At 43.0% G+C, this 18,359-nt stretch overlaps 1 protein-coding gene across 19 annotated transcripts in view; it reads right to left on the reverse strand.

The window, feature by feature from the left end:
* The window catches only part of RAPGEF4 (Rap guanine nucleotide exchange factor 4), a 328,733-nt gene that overhangs the window by 138,356 nt on the left and 172,018 nt on the right, over positions 1–18,359 (reverse strand). For all 19 annotated transcript variants that reach the window (XM_066280130.1, XM_066280129.1, XM_066280128.1 and 16 more), the window contains one exon: positions 6,414–6,486. In XM_066280130.1, the coding sequence (XP_066136227.1) occupies positions 6,414–6,486 (73 nt within the window). The remainder of the gene's footprint in view (positions 1–6,413; positions 6,487–18,359) is intronic.

Genomic DNA, 18,359 nt, shown 5'->3' on the forward strand with positions numbered 1-18,359 from the left:
ACCTCACACGGCTCTAGGGATTTGAACTTAGCTGCACGTTGAACATAAACCCACCAGAACACATCTTCCGTTTGGGACAAAGGAAACTCCTGCTGCCTCCAAATCAGGTCTGAGTAGGGCAGTGGCTGCTTCCAGGGATAACTCAGACTTATGAGCAAAAAAAAAAGTTAAGCATCTATTCACTTCTTTGTTCAACAACCTAAAGGAAACGGATAAATTCCTAGAACTACACAATTTTCCTAGACTGAGTCATGAAGTGGAAAACCTAAACAGAACCATAAGCAGGGAGGAAATAGAAAACCTCCCCCCAAAACAAAAGCCCAGGACCAGATGGCTACACTAGTGAATTCTACCAAACATTGAAAGAAGATTTGGTACCTATCCTTCTCAAAGTCTTCCAAAAACAGAAATAGAAGTAATACTCCCCAACACATTTTATGAGGCCAACATAACCCTCATGCCAAAACCTGGCAAGGACAACACACACACACAAAACTGCTGACCAAAATCTCCAGTGACTACAGATGCAAAATTCATAAACAAAATACTAGCATAATCAAATACAAGAACACATTGAAAAATAATACATCGTGATCAAGTGGGATTCATTCCAGTAGCACAAAGATGGTTTAACATATAGAAATTGATGAATGTAATACACCACATCAACAACACAAAGAACAAAAACCATATGATCCTATCAGTAGATGCAGAAAAGGAATTCAATAAGATACAACATCTCTTTATGTTTAAAACTCTCAATAAAATAGGAATAGAAGGAAAGTACCTCAACATAATAAAGGCCATTTATGACAAACCATCAACTAATATCATACTAAATGGGAAAAATGAAGGATTTTCCTCTAAAATCAGGAACAATTCAAAGCTGCCCACTCCTATTCAACACAGTGATGGAAGTTGTAGCCAGAACAATCAGGCAAGAAATAAAAGCCATCCAGATCAGGAAGAAGAAGTAAAGGTATCACTTTTTGCAGGTGACATAATCCTGTATATAGAAAACCCCAAAGACTCTACCAAAAACCTAGTAGAAACAATAAACTAATACAGTAAAGTCACAGGATACAAAATCAATATACAAAAGTCTATTGCTTTTCTATATGCCAATGATGAAACATCAGAAAATGAACTAAAAAAAACACAATTACTTTTACAATTGCAACAACAACAACAAAATAAGATACCTAGGAATAAACTTAACAAAGGATGAGAAGGACTGACATACCGAAAACTACAAAACATTATTAAAAGAAATTGAAAAAGGCACAATGAAATGGAAAAATATTTCACATTCATGGAGTGGAAGAATCAACATACAATAGTTAAAATGGCCATATGCCTTGGCTGGATAGCTTGGTTGGTTGGAGCATCATCCTGAAATGCAAAGATTGCCGGTTTGAACCCCAGTCAGGACACATACAGGAACAGATGGATGTTTCTGTCTGTCTGTCTCTCTCTCACTCCCTTCCTTTCTCATTAAAATCAATAAATTTTTTTAAAATGGCCATATTACCCAAAGCAATATACAAATGTAATACAATCCCCATCAAAATCACAATGACATTTTTAAAAAGAATAGAACAGCCCTGGCCAGTTGGCTCAGTGGTAGAGCGTTGGCCTGGCATGCGGAAGTCCCAGGTTCGATTCTCGGCCAGGGCACACAGGAGAAGCGGCCATCTGCTTCTCCACCTCTCCCCCTCTCCTTCCTCTCTGTCTCTCTCTTCCCCTCCCGCAGCCAAGGCTCCATTGGAGCAAAGATGGCCCAGGCACTGGGGATGGCTCCATGGCCTCTGCCTCAGGCGCTAGAGTGGCTCTGGTTGCAACAGAGTGACGCCCCGGATGGGCAGAGCATCGCCCCCTGGTGGGCGTGCGGGTGGATCCCAGTCGGGCACATGCGGGAGTGTGTCTGACTGCCTCCCCGCTTTCAGCTTCAGAAAAATACAAAAAAAAAAAAAAAAAAAAAAAAGAATAGAACAAAAAAATCACCAAGTTTGTATGGAACCATAAAACACCCCAAATAGCCAAAGCAATCCAGAGGGAAAAGAATGAAGCCAAAGGTATAATACTATCTGACTTCAAATTATATTTATACTATAGAGCCATGATAATCAAAATAGTGTGGTATTGGCAGAAAAACAGATATACAGACCAGTGGAACAGAATTGAGAGCCCAGAAATAAAACCACATATATATGGACAAATCATCTTTGACAAAGGAGCCAAAAACACACAATAGAAAAAAAACCCTCTTCAATAAATGGTGCTGGGAAAATTGGAAAACCACATGCAAAAGAATGAAACTTGACTACAGTTTGTCACCCTGCACGAAACTTAATTCAAAATGGATCAAAGACCTAAATATACATAAGACCTAAAACTATAAATTACATAGAAAAAAACGTAGGTACTAAGCTCATGGACCTTGGCTGTAGAGAACAATTTATGAGTTTGACCCCAAAGGCAAGGGAAGTAAAGGCAAAAAGAGATGAATGGGACTATATTAAACTAAAAAGTTTCTGCACAGCAAAAGAAACTGACAACAAAACAGATAGGCGATCAACTAAATGGGAGATGATATTTGCAAACAACAGCTCCGAGAAGGGGCTAATATCCAAAATATACAAAGAACTCACAAAGTTCAGCCACAAACAAGCAAACAATCCAATCAAAAATGGGGAGAGGACCTAAACAGACACTTCTCCCAAGAAGACATACAAATGGCCAACAGATATATGAAAAGATGCTCATCTTCACTAGCTATTCAAGAAATGCAAATCAAAACTACAGTGAGATCTCACCTCAGATCTGTTAGATTGGCTATTTTCAACAAGACAGGTAATAACAAGTGTTGGAGAGGCTGTGGAGAAAAAGGAACCCTCATTCACTGCTGGTAAGAATGCAAATTAGTACAATCATTATGAAAGAAAGTATGGTGGTTCCTCAAAAAATTAAGAATAGAATTACCATATGACCCAGCAATCCCTCTACTGGGTACCTACCCCCAAAACTTGAAAACATTGGTAAGTAAGGACACATGCACACCCATGTTCATCACAGCATTATTCACAGTGGCCAAGACAGGGAAACAATCAACGTGTTCTTCGATAGAGCATTGGATAAAGAAGATGTGGTACATCTATACAGTGGACTATTACTCAGCCATAAAAAATGATGACAGTGCCATTTACAACAACATGGATGGAACTTGAGAACGTTATACTGAGTGAAATACGTAAATCGAAAAAAGCTAAGAACTCTATGGTTTCACACATAGGTGGGATATAAAACTGAACTCATGGACATAGATAAAAGTGAAGTGGTTAGCAAGTGGAAGGGGGTCTAAGGTAAGGGGATGGGGGAAGGGTGTAAAGAGGGTCAAATATAAGATGACAGAAAATGACTTGACTTCGGGTAGTGGGTATACAACATAATCAACAGTTCAAATGCTATAGAAATGTTTACCTGAAACCTATGTACTGTTATTGATCAATGTCACCCTGTTAAATTTAATTTTCTAAATAAAATTTAAAAGAAAGAAAGAAAGAAAGAAAGAAAGAAAGAAAGAAAGAAAGAAAGAAAGAAAGAAAGAACACTAATGGGCATGTTTGCCATCACTTCCCAGATCTATCAGAAGAAGTAATGAACATGGGGGTGCATGTGTCTTTATGTACCAATGTTTTTGGATTGCTGGGTCTTATGGGATATCTCAGACTTCTGAGCAGTTCTATTCTTTTTTTTTTTTTTTTTTGAGGAACCACCATATTTTCTTCCATAATAGCTGTACCAGTTTACATTCCCCAATTAAACTTAATTTCTAAATTAAAAAAAAATGTTTTAAAGGTAAAAAAAAAAAAAGGTGATTTGGACCATTCAGAAACTTGAAAGCTGGGTTAAGGGGTTACCAATCTTGGAATTCACCTTCCATGGCAAGTAATGGACAAATAGTAAATGGTTTTGAGCAACAGAGTAAATATGATCAGGAAAAAGAAGGAAAGGGACTGTTCATAATTAACAGATAATTAAGGCATTAAAACAAGTTTCAGTGGCTTGGTCCTTGACTGATGTCCAGTTTGAGTAATGAGCTATAAAGATATTCAGTTGTGGAAAATGAATATGGACTACATAGTAGATGTTATTAAGGAAAATCATCTGAGTTATCAGGTATGATAATAAAGTTGTGGTTATACATGGGAAAGTTTTTATTTTCAAAAATAATCTGTTGAAGTATTTGGTGTGAAATGTATGAATATAATTTAAAAATTATGGCAAAATATTAATTTTAAAGTACACATTAAGTTAATAAATGAATCCTATTAAAATAGTAAAATATTAATTAAATCAAAGTGATAAAAACATGAGTGGTAACTGTATCATTCTGTAGGTTTGAAAATTTTCACATTAAAAAGTAAATTTAAAAGAGTTCTGCGTAAGTCAGGTGTCGGGTAGGCTGAGGACAAGACACTGGAGGTTCAGAGCAAGCTACGTCATTTCTGCCCATAGGCCGGGAGTGGTGAGGCTCTCAGCCAGGTGGTTGCCAAGGGAACTGGAGGGAGCCAAAACGAAAGAGTGTGAGCACGCAAAGGGAGGAGCGAGGGACGGACAGTTGGTCAACCTCAGTGGATGGAGGCAAGAGAAAGGAGAGCTCCAAAAATGGTTGTTGTTTAAAGCCTGGTATATGGAGGAGAACAATGGGGTTATGAATGAAAATGCACTTTCAGAGGAAGGATTGGTTTTGAGGGAATCAGGATACGTCCTGTTACTGACATTTTGAGTTTAAGAAGCCAGCAGGACCTCTGAGTGGAAAGAGAACCGGCAATCTCTTGGAAAGCTAGACTGCCCTTTAAAGGGAGGAATCAGAGGTATCAACTTGGGAAGTATTTGTATCAACTGCAAGAAAGGTTGCAACGATCAGGGGAAAGTATAGAGAAAAACGGCTAAGCCTAGACTCTTGGGTAATACCTAAACTTTTGAATGAAAGGAAGAAGCGACAAACATGCGAGTGACCAGAGAGATATGAGAAAGTCAGGACAATGCAGTGGAGCCTGACACCAAGAGAGAATGGAGTCTTGGCGTGAAAAGTCCTACTCAAAGTCGGAGAGAGAGGGGAATGGTAATGACTGAGCCTGGTGAGGGGTTGGTCATTGAAAGGTGCAGAGTGGTTTGACTCAAGAAATATTGGGCGGAAGCTAGACTTGGAGGGGTTTAACAGTGATTGGTGGTGTGGAGATAATAGCTAGCATCATCCGGGTGCTCATCATATGCTTGGAACCTCTGTAAACATTGGACATATTTTACTTCATTTACTCCTCATAAGAATCCTGTGAGGAAACTGAAGCACAGAGAGACTAAGTGCCTTGCCCAAGGTCACACAGCTAGGAGACAGCACAGCTGGGGTTTCAACTCAGGTATTCCTTAGGAGCAGTCATTCCTAGATCGGGGCAGGAGAGAAAAATCAAAACAGGGGACCGAAGGAAAGAAAGACCTGCCTTCTCCTCCAGGACAAAAGAGAAACAGATGGAGAGGGCAGAGTCTGTGCAGAAATTGTGAACTAGAGCAGAAGGAAAGCAGAAGAGCTCACTTGAGTCTCGGTCAGGCTGGAGGGGAGCACCTGTAGAAAGCGACAAGTCTGGGATTAAGAGTGAGGATCCCAGGAGCAAGGAAGAGGATGTGGAGGGTGGTTCTCAGGCTCTCGAGGTGCTTGGAGTAGAAGTGCTGCCTGCTCCCTCACTGTGTCTAGTTGAAGAGCGACAACTTCCCAAACCCCAGCACTTGGGACCTTGTCCCATGCAACAAGCATTTCCCAGGGATGGTAATGAGTGCTAAACAGATGCTTCTAACATGCACAGATGGATGAACAGATCCGGGACACAGGATTTCTTTGAGTCTAGTGGGTACCCATTAGAAAAGTGTATCACAGAGAAACACTTTCTTTCTTTTATGATCAGAGACTGGCCTCTTATAAAAGGCCTGGAGTTTGGAGAGACTGTGATTTAAGAAAAATAATGACTCACGCTGCTTCTCTCCTTGCTCAGTAACATCAACATGAGCAAGAGATGGGCTCTTGGGTATGCAGAAGTGCTGGGACAAACACAGTTCATGAATCCCGTTTTTAAAAGAGCACAGAAACAACACTGGATTTTGCTATAAAATGAAGAGATGCTGAGAAAACCGTCCAAGTATGCTGAAGTTCCAACTAGCACCAGAGCATCAGCGAAGGCCACAAAATAATACTATATTAACATTTAAAAAAAATAACCCATGTGGGCTGGCAGGTCTGTTTATCCACAGAAGAGTCTGGAAACTTCATCTGTCAAGCTGGTATAGGACATATATTTTGAAAACACACATTTACACAACACATTTTTAGATACAGAACGTTCACATTTTCCACTTACTGTCATTGTTTGAGCCTGTTTCCATAACACCATAAGGAGGAGCCAGCAGTCCTGCCATGTACTGTCGGTATTTCTGAAAGACAAGATTGTAAACTCAAAGCACAGATATTTACTCACTTGGAGCATTCATTGATTTACACGTTGAAAAGCAGAAACACTGGTTGTCAGGAAGCATCTGAGTCCTGTATTTATAGAGCCATGAAATGTGCTCTCTGGGATCTGTGGCCTAAAATAAAGATGCTGTGTTCTAAGGAGGTCTTCCTGGGGAAGGCTGACTGTGTGCCTCCCAGGGAGGGGGTTCTGTTTCAGGCAGTTCATTTATGCATTTGTGACTGATTAACCAAATTGTGTGGGCTTTTTACCCTCCCTCCATCTCTTGTCCTGCATCTCGCTCCGGCAAACATGCTCAGGTTTTGGTAGAGGGGAAAGACACTTGGTTTTTTAGATGCAGATACAAATCAATAGGTGAATGACACTGAATCAGCTTTCTTTCAAAGCAAAATGAAATGCATCCCGAGCAAAGGTCTGTTTTGAAAGAAGCAGATTTGCTTTCATTTATCCTCTTCCTTTTACATCGTACACCTGCCCGTTTTGTGACCTGCAAGGAATTGTTGGTATGTTGTCAAATAGAAGAGTTTGGGTTCATTTAGATCTGCTTGGAGTCCCCTGAACTGTGCCCCTGACTTCCGGTCCAGGCATGCTTTAAAACCTGGGGCTTGGTGATACATATCAGACCCTGAAGTCGGTCCTGTTTTGAAGAGCTAAGGCTCGGTGAGCATAAAGCAATTTAGAACCCCCGACGAGAGAGTAGTGACAGGTATGAAGAACAGAAAGTGAATATTAGACATCTTCTCTTGTCAGGTAATAATAAAGCCTCCTCCCCTTTCAGAATGAAAGCTGGGCAACTTTACTTATTGCATAGTGTCGTGTGTATTTATGGTTTATAATTATGATGACACACGAATGTTAAACAGCATCAAAACAATCAATTCTCAAGAATGGGCTTGTGGGTCACACAAACATCAGCAGAAAAGCTTCATCTGTGGCAATGGGCAGCTGGCAACGTGCAGTATTCGAGCAACCATCTGGCCCATTTGGTATATCTGAATGGTGTGTTTGTAATATAACATTGACGATTTCTCAAAAGAGCCTTCTTCCAGTCAAGATGTGACTAGTTTTTATTTTTTTATCCATTTTTGCTCTCATTCTGAGGCAACGATACCAACACCTGCATGCAAACATTAAAAATCATGAATTTCTCTGCCTCTGAGTTAACTAATGTTTCAAACATACCCACAGGACCAATCTATCACGCTGAATTCTTGACATTTCCATTGGTAATATCCCAAGTCTGATTCTCTTCTTTCTTATGAAACCACTTACTCTTCTTCCTTGGCAGAGAGCATTGCTCAAACACATTCCTCGATATGATATCACGCTGGACTCAGAGCAAAGCAGGCTCAAAGAGCGGAGACAGGCATGGGATACGTTCTAAGAAGGTTTTGTCACTGCCCCCTCCACCCCCACAGCCTTTTGAGTTATTCGTCTTACTGTTAGCAACTCCCTACCAGGCTCCTAAAAGAAATAGCTCATGTTAAATTAAAGAAGCAATTTTGCTTTGCTTAGAAATGCTTTGGATGCAGAGGACGTTCTTTGTCTCAGGCACCTCAATGTTAACGCTCATGAACTCCACAGAAGCACGGTCCTGACCCTGAATTAATGGAACTTCGCCTTCCTTCAGCTCCACAGCACTTGGTCTGTTGCTCACTCATGGAGCACATCATCAGGGCGCAGCTCCTGGGAACAGAACATAGAGCGGCCCTTTGGGAACCATAGTGTGGGCTGGAGCTCAGGACATATTGAGCGCCTACTATGCACAGACAGTGTCCTAAGCACTGGGTTCACTGCAGAGAAAAACTGACAATCACCCTTGCACTTGTGAAGTGTCTGTCTCCTGTGACATAGGGCACCATGGCTTGCACATAACACAAACTTAATACTTATTTGATGAATTTTAGAGCTTTTATGGAAAATTTCAAACATATGTAAAAACAGACAGAACACCACATACCTAACATCCGGGCTTAATAATTATTAACTCCTGACCCATGCATGCCATTTCATCTACACTCATATCACTTGCCCCTTCCAGAATTACTTTGAAGCAAACTCTAGCTATATCATTCAATCCATAAATATTTCAGTAGGAATCTCTAAAGGAACTCTTTCCTTTCTTAAACAAAACCACAACACCACTATCACAACTTGAGAATTGTAAAATCTCCATAACACCCAGTTGATATTCAAATTTTTTTCATAAATGTCACAGCTAATTAATTTAAAAAGTAATATATTTAATATGACCACATTGGTTTCAGTATAACAACTTTCAGAATAGTAAAGATTGCAAAACAAAGATTAAAACATTTATGTCTATACATTAAAAAGTCCACCTTTTAAAACTGATGGAGTACTTTTTAGTAAACATTCACTAAAGCTGATTTCTTATGGAGCACCCTACAGCACACCCTATATTAATTGGGATAAAAACAGCTAACTGGAATAAAAGTTATATAAGAAAATTGGAATTTCTAAACTATTTATATATTGCTTGCTCTTTAGGCAGCAGTTCATCTTCCAAGCACCAGTTAAGAAGCAGTTCATAAAGGAATATGAAGAGATGCTGAACCTCACTCATCACAGAAAGGCACATTAAAATGACAATCACTTGAACAGGTGGTGGGGCAGTGGATAGAGAGTCAGCCAGGGATGCAGAGGACCCAGGTTTGAAAGCCCGAGGTTGCTGGCTTGAGCATGGGCTCACCAGCTTGAGCATGCGATCATAGATATGACCCCATAGTCTCTGGTTTGAGCCCAAAGGTCGGTGGCTTGAAGCCCAAGGTTGCTGGCATGAGCCCAAGGTCACTGGCTTGGGCCCAAGGTCTCTGGCTTGAGCAAGGGACCATTGGCTTGGCTGGAGTCCACCCCTCCCCCCCAAGTCAAGGCACATATGAGAAAGCAATCAATGAACAACTAAGTTGCCACACGAAGAATTGATACATCTCAGCCCTGGCCAGTTGGCTCAGTGGTAGAGTGTCGGCCCAGCATGTGGAAGTCCCGGGTACAATTCCTAGCCAGGGCACACAGGAAAAGCACCCATCTGCTTCTCCACCCTTCCCTCTCTTCTTTCGCTTTATCTATCTCTTCCTCTCCCGCAGCCAAGGCTCCATGGGAGCAAAATTGGCCTGGGTGCTGCGGATGGCTCCATGGCCTCTGCCTCAGGTGCTAGAACGGCTCCAGTTGCAGTGGAGCAATGCCCCAGATGGGCCGAGCATCACCCCTGGTGGGCATGCCAGGTGGATCCTAGTTGGGTGCATGCAGGAATCTGTCTGACTACCGCCCCCTACTTCTCATTTCAGAAAATACAAAAAAAAAAGAAAAAGAATTGATGCATCTCATATCTCTCCCTTCCTGTCTGTGTGTGTCTCTCTCTCACACATGCTAATTAAAAACAACAACAAAAAAACTATAGTGCAATATCATGTTTTACCTGTCATATTTGGAGAATTTTCTAAAAGTTTGCTAACACATTATTAGTGAAACTGGGGAAAACAAGTTCTCTTATACATTGCTTATTGAAGTATACAATGATACAACCTCAGTGGAAGGCAATATGGAAGTATCCATCACATTTTAAAAATGTACATTTCTTTTGAGCAAGAAACCTCCCTTAAAGGGCAGAAGTGGAGTTTCCTGAAATACCTGAATACCTATGCAGACATGCCTCTTTGTTTGTAATAGCTAGCAAAATAACAACAACAAATAGAAAATAACCCAAAGTCCACAAAGTAGATGATATCTGGTTCAATCCTGAGAAACAGATAAAGATGGGTTATTTCCTGATAAGGAGATGCTGTTAGAATATTACATAGCCATGAAAAAGGACAAAGCACTGCTACCTGTGCTGATATGGAATGATCTCCACAATATATTAAATTTCTTTTTTATTAAGTGAGAGGTGGGGAAGCAGAGAGACAGACTCCCACATGTGCCCTGACCAGGATCTACCCAGCAAGCCCCCTACCAGGTCATGTTCTGCCCATCTGTGGCTGCTGCTCCATTGCTCCCTAACCGAGCTATTTTAGTGCCTGAGGCAAGGAGTCATCATCCTCAATGCCCAGAGCCAAACTTGCTTGAACCATTCAAGCCATGGCTGTGGGAGGGGAAGAGAGAGAGAAGGGGGTAGGGGTGGAGAAGCAGACAGTCACTTCTCTGTGTGCCCTGACTAGGAATTGAACTCAGGACTTCCACATGCCGGGCCAAAGCTCTACCACTGAGCAAACTGACCAGGGCCAATATATTAAATTTTTAAAAAGCAAACTATAGCACTATATGTAGAGTATGCTACCATTTTGTGGAGCTAAAAGAATACATGTGTGTATATAAATATCCATAAAGATTTATAAATACATAGTCTTCCTGGATGGGCATACAAGAAAGTATGTATTAACCATGACTGCCTGTGGAAAAGAGATCTAGTTGGCTGAGAGTCAACTGGGAGACTTAGTGTTCACTGTTCATCTTTGGCTGAGCCAACACTGGGGCCGTGGGATCACTTATTGTGTCTGTCTTCCCAGAGACCGGACTGGTGGGCCTGGCCTGCAAGTGGCATTCAGTGTCAGTCATCTGAATGTGCATGGTACTTAGCAGCAAGGGATCGTGGCAGCAGGGGAATGAAAAGACAGCTCTTCTCTCTTAGTTTGACATGTGGAGGTAGGAGTAATTTACCTATCAAAATCCTCCAAAGTTGGGGAAATTGGAGAGTTTAATACTGGACTTCCTTGTAATAGGGCTTATTGGCAATGAAATGATGAACTGAGAGATGACTGTATTAGTAAGTCTAGATTGTGGAGCAGTTCATATCTTCATAGAAGTTTAAAAGCCACTTCAAGCTTTCTGAGAAACAGAATAAAACTAAAGGGAACTAACGAAGGCCAGGATTAATAAAGCCCCAAGTGAAAGTTAGCACAAGGCCAGCTTAAACCTGACATCAGCAGTTTTTCAGAGGTGACCCAGAACATTTTTATGGTGGTTACTCAATGATGTCACCCCTGCACACCTGCCCCACCCCAGCTGCTGGGATGTGCAGTGCCCTGGCCGAGTTCCTTGGAAATGTCCTCTTTGGGGTCCTGGTTGACATTCCCTTGTAAAGCCTTTGTGGATCCCAACATTATCCCGCACCTCAAAAGCTTCAATGGCCTAACTTAATCATTCTTAAATTGCCGTATGCAGTGGGAAAGAGCTATGTCTTTAACTGACGCACACCATGGAGGGCCCCGGGCTGAAGGAACCCTCAACATCCCCATTCCTTATCCCTCCAGGACCTTGGAGGGCAGTTTGGAAATCAGTTATTCATAGGACAAGAAAACCATAACGGCCTTGAAGGGTCTTAGAAGAGTTTGGTAGGCTTCCTTCTTCAGATCTGCTCCTGGCTTTGTTACAAATCAACTGAGTCACTTCAAACATACTCCATAAAATGAGTGCTCTGAATTTGATCCAGGGTTTTAAACTGTTCTTTGGCAGAAGCCTGACTCCCATAGGCAAGGGCACCGTGCAAGCAGAGCCTTTAGCCCTTATGGCAACTGGAGTGTTTTCACTTTTATCTCTTTTATAAGTAAGAGTTCCAAGAGCAATTTCATTTGAAAGATGACTTTTGCTTTTTTAAAAAGTAAAGATTTACAAACTTCAAGATTAAATAATTTCTATACTTCCAGCTAGATAGAGCTCAATCAAAAATCTCTATGGAAAGCCTGACCAGGCGGTGTGCAGTGGATAGAGAGTATGCCTGGGACACAGACGACCCAGGCTCACAACCCCAAGGTCACCGGCTTGAGCATGGGCGCACCAGCTTGAGCACAGGGTTGCTGGCTTGAATAGGGGGTCATTGGCTCAGCTGAAGCCCCCCCGGTCAAGGCACATATGAGAAAGCAATCAATGAACAACTAAGGTGCCACAACTATGAGTTGATGCTTCTCATCTCTCTCCCTTCTTGTCTGTCTGTCCCTATCTGTCCCTTTGTCTCTCTCACTAAAAAAAAAAAATCTCTATGAAGAATCAACAAAAACCAATTTACCTATTTATAGTATTTGTCTAGGTTCTCTATTTTCTCTTAGGAAGACTTCTATGGTTTTGGGTTGGCCAGGTAAAGATTGCTCAATACCTTAAAGGTTTATCAAAAGCAAAGAGCAAAAAAAAGGGTACTAAAGATTTAACTGGGATGCACCACAGTCAATGCAGACCTTCTCAGACTGAAGTGAGCAGAGCCCCGTGTGGCTTCCGGCAGGAAAGGAAGGGAGGTGAGGGGGGCTAACAGGGACTCTTTCTGGAGCTTAAATTTTATTCTATGTCAAATAGTTTAGAAGACTATTTTTAGACTTTTATATTATAAATTAGAAAGCTAAATTTGCATAAACTTTAAAGATTAAAGCATGAGACTTCAAAGATATTTTGAGCTTGCTGCTGGCTATGTCTAGCTACAAAGGGTCTAGATCTGGGCATAATGTATTGATTTTGTCTGCATTTGGAGAACTTCAATGGAAAAATAAAACAAGAACCTCTGATGTTATGAAAAGCATGCAGACATTGGACTCAAATGAAAATAGGGTCATAATTCTAATTCTACCACATGTTACCTGCATGAATTTCAGTAAGTTTTTACCTCAGTTTCCTGGCTGGGAGGTCTTGGATAACACCTATCTTTAGGGACCACTGGGAGGATCAGAAATAAAATCTATAGAAGTACTTAGCACATATTAGGCACTTAATAAATGGTTGCTGATAATCATAATATAGATATAATAAACCAAGGATTAATCAAGCTAATCACAGTACTTTTGATGATATTTCCCAAGCAGAGAGCCTTCCGCCTCAGGAAAGAACAGTCTTTCCATGAAAACTTCACATCACCAAGGCTGTGGGTATACTGTACACACAATAATAAGACCCTTAATATGTCTACGGACCTGTCTGTTAAGTGGGGCTATGGAGAATAAGAATTTATTCAATAGACTTCCTTAAATAGTGTTATAGTATACTGCCTAGTTTTATCTCCACATGGTAAAACAGTCTAAGGAAGACAACAAGAAAGCAAGGCCAGGAACATCTTAACAAAAACAAGTAAATCCTTTCAGCTTATACATTCCTGCCCAGCTCGCAGCAGTCAGAGGCCGGAGCTTTGGGCACATCCCTTCCCAGCAATCGTCCCTCTGTCACCCCTTACCAGATGCAATGCAAGAGGTCCAGACCCAAAATATCAACCTGGTGTTGTTGTGGGATCCCAAAGAAACCACAAAGAGGACCAGATGGAGCTGACACAGCCCTTATTACGTACGTGCAGGGGCAACACCGATGGTGGCAGGTCATTGAAAGCTCCATACACTGTTGAGGTGGGCCATGGTTTTTATAGCTAAGCCCTGGGCAATTGCTCAAGCAAAACTTGTTGTCTACGGGCAAGCAAGCAGGTGAGCAGGCAAGCAGGGGGTAGAGGAGAAGCATACACACAGGTCTGTGCTGTTTCTCCTTGATAACATCTGGTGACTCAGTTCCTTTGTCCTTAGTAAAATCTCAGCTGCAGTTTCCTGGCTGGGAGGTCTCCCTTCAATACCCTCCCTTCAATAGCTCGTGGCCAGGATCCGGGTCTAAAGCTCCAAGGACTGGGCAGAGGGGAAAGGGCCATGTCCAGTATTGACCCTACACTCCACCTCTACATTGTCCTTCCACCTCACAATCTATGTGCAATTCTTCCTCAAGTACCCATGTAGGTAGAACATAGGCAGCACATTGCCTCCAGATACTGCAAATACAGTATAAGCTACAAGTACAGACAGCAAAGGGAGGAGGAAACCTACTAAACCAGTTAAAGTATTCTAAGATTGGCCCCTAGGGACACCTCTGGGTCTGGCTAAATGTCGGGTCAGTGGCATTCCATTGTCTAAGCCAGGACCATGCAGTGTGGCTTACAGGGTGAACCGGCCAGGCAGGCTGTCTGCGGGGGACATGGGAATTCAGAAGACACCCAGCAAGTGCTTCTATTGTGCATGTCCACAAAATGACCTGCCCACAGCAGAAAAGAGTTGTGGGCGCCTAGACTAAGGGTGGTAAGACAAATGAGATAAAGCAGGAGTCGGGAAACTTTTTGGCTGAGAGAGCCATGAACGCCACATATTTTAAAATGTAATTCCGTGAGAGCCATACAACGACCCATGTACATTACGCATTATCCAATAAAAATTTGGTGTTGTCCTGGAGGACAGCTGTGATTGGTTCCAGCCACCCGCAACCATGAACATGAGCGGTAGGAAATGAATGGATTGTAATACATGAGAATGTTTTATATTTTTAACATTATTATTTTTGTTAAAGATTTGTCTGTGAGCCAGATGCAGCCATCAAAAGAACCACATCTGGCTCATGAGCCATAGGTTCCTGATTCCTGAGATAAGGGAACAATAAGTGGAAGATCTTTGCCTCTGGCCGGATGCACACTGTTGTGCGATCCTGCATTGAAGGGTTACACTCTGTGGGGTCTGGTTGGGCTTACGGTACCAGGCCCATGTTTGCCCTCCCCACCTCATTCCCCAGTAGAGAGAAAGAGAGGAGGAGTTCTGGTTGGCCATACAGAGGCAATGTGAGCGCCCTGTGGTATTATGTCTGAACCAGGATTATGACCCGTCAGGGCAGTGTCCAGGTTTGGGGAAGAGTAGAGAAGACTGTTTCCACTAATGTGAGGCTATCTTTGTCAAAATGTTACATCTTTACTGGGTTCTCCCAACATAGTAAAGCTGAGTTCATAACATGTAATGGCAAATAGTTCGTCAGCTGAGTTCATAGCATGTAATGGCAAACGGTCTCTGAAAGCATCGTAACTCTGTGGTAGAACAGCTTAGAACAGGGAAATTAAGTTTAGGTATTTTTTCCTATTTCTTGGCAAGAGTTCTTTCACAACCTCTACATGATCTATAATGTGTAAGGTAAAAATGGATGTGACACATTTTTCTAAAATCTCAGGAAGCTAGACACTGGTTTACTATGTAAAGAGCAGAAAAGAAAGGGAAATAAAGCAGTCGTTAATGAAAATATTCAGGCAGCAGTTTTCTCTGTTTACCCTTTTCCCACAGCAGATCGCTGGCTGGACCAGGTTCGCCCCTCAGCCCTGGTTATTCTGTTCCCTTGTTTCTGGATCTCTACAGCATCAACGTAAAGCGGCACAAAGAACTTCCGTAGCTACTTCTTCAATGATGTCTAATTACATCCTTTGACCCTACTATAGATATTTCTAAATGAGGCAAAATCCTGCTTGCCAATTCCTAGCCACTTTTAACCCATGACCGACCTGTAGTTGGGAGTGTAATAATAACAATTAGAACTAATGGAGCAAGTTTCCAAACCCAGCTCATTTAAGAATCCTAGTCCAAGGCCCGAGGAAATGATGTTAGAAGAAAGTTTTAAATAAAGTCTGAAAGCCACCTGTCTAAAATTCTCCCTGTTACTGACCTGTGAAGGTGCCCAGATCCCCACTAATAGGTGTAGGGACCCTAAAATACCCTCAGGTGAGAGCAGAATTATTTACTCTGAAGAGTAATAGTTTTTAGCCAGTTCTCATTCAGAGTGATAACGGAAGTTAGTGGGACTGACCTTGAGGGAATGGGAGAATAGATACGCATTCACTTTGTCAAGGTGATGAGGGAGGCATGGTGGGTCACACAGGCATCCCCACATGACCATATAATCACCTCAGGGCAGTGGTGTCAGGCACTTGAGAGGAAAACAGTACATGGCGTATTGCAAATGTGACTGGGCGGGCCCTGGCCAGGTGGCTCAGTGGAGAGAGCATTGTCTTGGCACATAGAGGTCATGGGTTTGACCCCCCCAGTCAGAGCACATACCAGAGGCAACCAATGAACACACAAGTAAGTGGAATGACTTGATGCTTCTCTCTCTCACCTTCTCTCCTTCCCTTTCTCCTCTCTCCCTCCCCCTTCCTCTCTCTCTCAAATCAATAGAAAACTTAAAAAAGAAAATGTAGCTAGGTGGAGGTGGGGGCAAATTCAGATTTGGGGGTCAGGATGATGACATGGAATCTGAGGCCAAGGACGCTCAGACATGAGGGGCGGGGGGCAGGGAGAACCAGCCCTCCAGGCAGAGAGAGAACACATGAGGTGTAGAGACAAAGGCCAGTCTAGAGGGGGGTCAGGACACGCGAGCAGAGGCCCACCAGGTCAGTCCTTGCAGGGCACAATGAGGCCTTTGAACATTTTCTAAGTACAATGAGAAGCAGTTTAAGTGGAGAAGTGACAAGGACAAATAAGTGTTTTTAAAAGATCATTCTTGCCCTGGCCGGTTGGTTCAGCGGTAGAGCATCGGCCTGGCGTGCGGAGGACCCAGGTTCGATTCCCGGCCAGGGCACATAGGAGAAGCGCCCATTTGCTTCTCCACCCCCCCCCCCCCTCCTTCCTCTCTGTCTCTCTCTTCCCCTCCCGCAGCCAAGGCTCCATTGGAGCAAAGATGGCCCGAGCGCTGGGGATGGCTCCTTGGCCTCTGCCCCAGGCACTAGAGTGGCTCTGGTCTCGGCAGACCGACACCCCGGAGGGGCAGAGCATCGCCCCCTGGTGGGCAGAGCGTCGCCCCTGGTGGGCGTGCCGGGTGGATGGATCCTGGTCGGGCGCATGCGGGAGTCTGTCTGACTGTCTCTCCCCGTTTCCAGCTTCAGAAAAAATACAAAAAAAAAAAAAAGATCATTCTTGCTGCTGCCTGGAAAACGGTTTTGATGGGAAAACCAGGAAGGCAGAAGCCCTGAGGTGGAGGAGCCCTGGACGTGGGCCTGGGCTCAGGAAGAGGAGAAACAGGCTAGCATAGGGGGTGGGGAAGACACTTCTCCTAGAGGCCAAAGCACCTCTACTTTATACAGTTAACGATATTAAAGACTCCGATTTCTTGTTGAAGCACACTCAATACACCTGTACTTTAATATCACTAAAAGGTTCAGAGATTTCAGGGGGTTCACCAGAATGTTTACAATTTAAGTCAGTGCACACTCTGTTGTGCCTACTTTCTTCATCTCCCTTATTTATCACTTCTAATATTTCTGCTCCAAGATATATACCCACTGTGTATACCTGGAAAGTCACAATGATGCAGCTCTGTGTGGTTTTGGAAGCTTCTGTTTATTGTGGGATACTATACCCTTTGAGTCCTTTGAGTGGTTCTTCGTTTCTGTTATCTATCCACTCTAGATAATATGAACTCTGTTTTCCATGTTCTTAGGAGCCTCATGCAGGCCTCATGCTTTCTCATTCCCCTCTATGTCATCAAATAACTGGTTAGGCCCCATTTCTCCCAGCACTAACACTAGGAGGTGGCAATGATGAAAGTAGTGCTTTGGCCTTCCTGGAAAACAGTGTGGAGGAGAACGTTATACGGTCATGTGTCAGAGGGGACGGAGCACAAGAGAGGGCAAGGCTGAAGGAGTGGAGGGATCCAGGCAAATGTGACCTCCATCCAGTTCTGCAAACTTCCGCTGGTGCTAACAAGACTTTGGAGTCTTCTCATCAGCTGCCCGCGCCTGCTCCTGCAGCTCCTAGTCCCCACACTCTTCCTTTGGTCACTCATCTCCAACCACACTGGCCCGTTTCAGATCCTCCAGCACACTGAGCTTTCGCCTACGGGCCTCCTGTTGCCTGGAATGTGCTTAGCCTTACCCATTTCTACTCATCTGCACCCATACATGGCTTCCTCAAAGTGGCCTTCCCTGAGCCCTCAGTTCATGAGTTTCTTGTTCTTCTCTCTCCCTGCGCCATGTGTTTGCCCTCGGCCTGCCCAGGCACTGTGTGGTTATGTACTGTGTGTGAGCGTGCGTCGGCTCAATGCCTTTCTCCTCTGTCCCACTAC

The sequence above is a fragment of the Saccopteryx bilineata genome, chromosome 5 (genome assembly GCF_036850765.1).
Source record: "Saccopteryx bilineata isolate mSacBil1 chromosome 5, mSacBil1_pri_phased_curated, whole genome shotgun sequence".
Lineage (NCBI taxonomy): Eukaryota > Metazoa > Chordata > Mammalia > Chiroptera > Emballonuridae > Saccopteryx > Saccopteryx bilineata.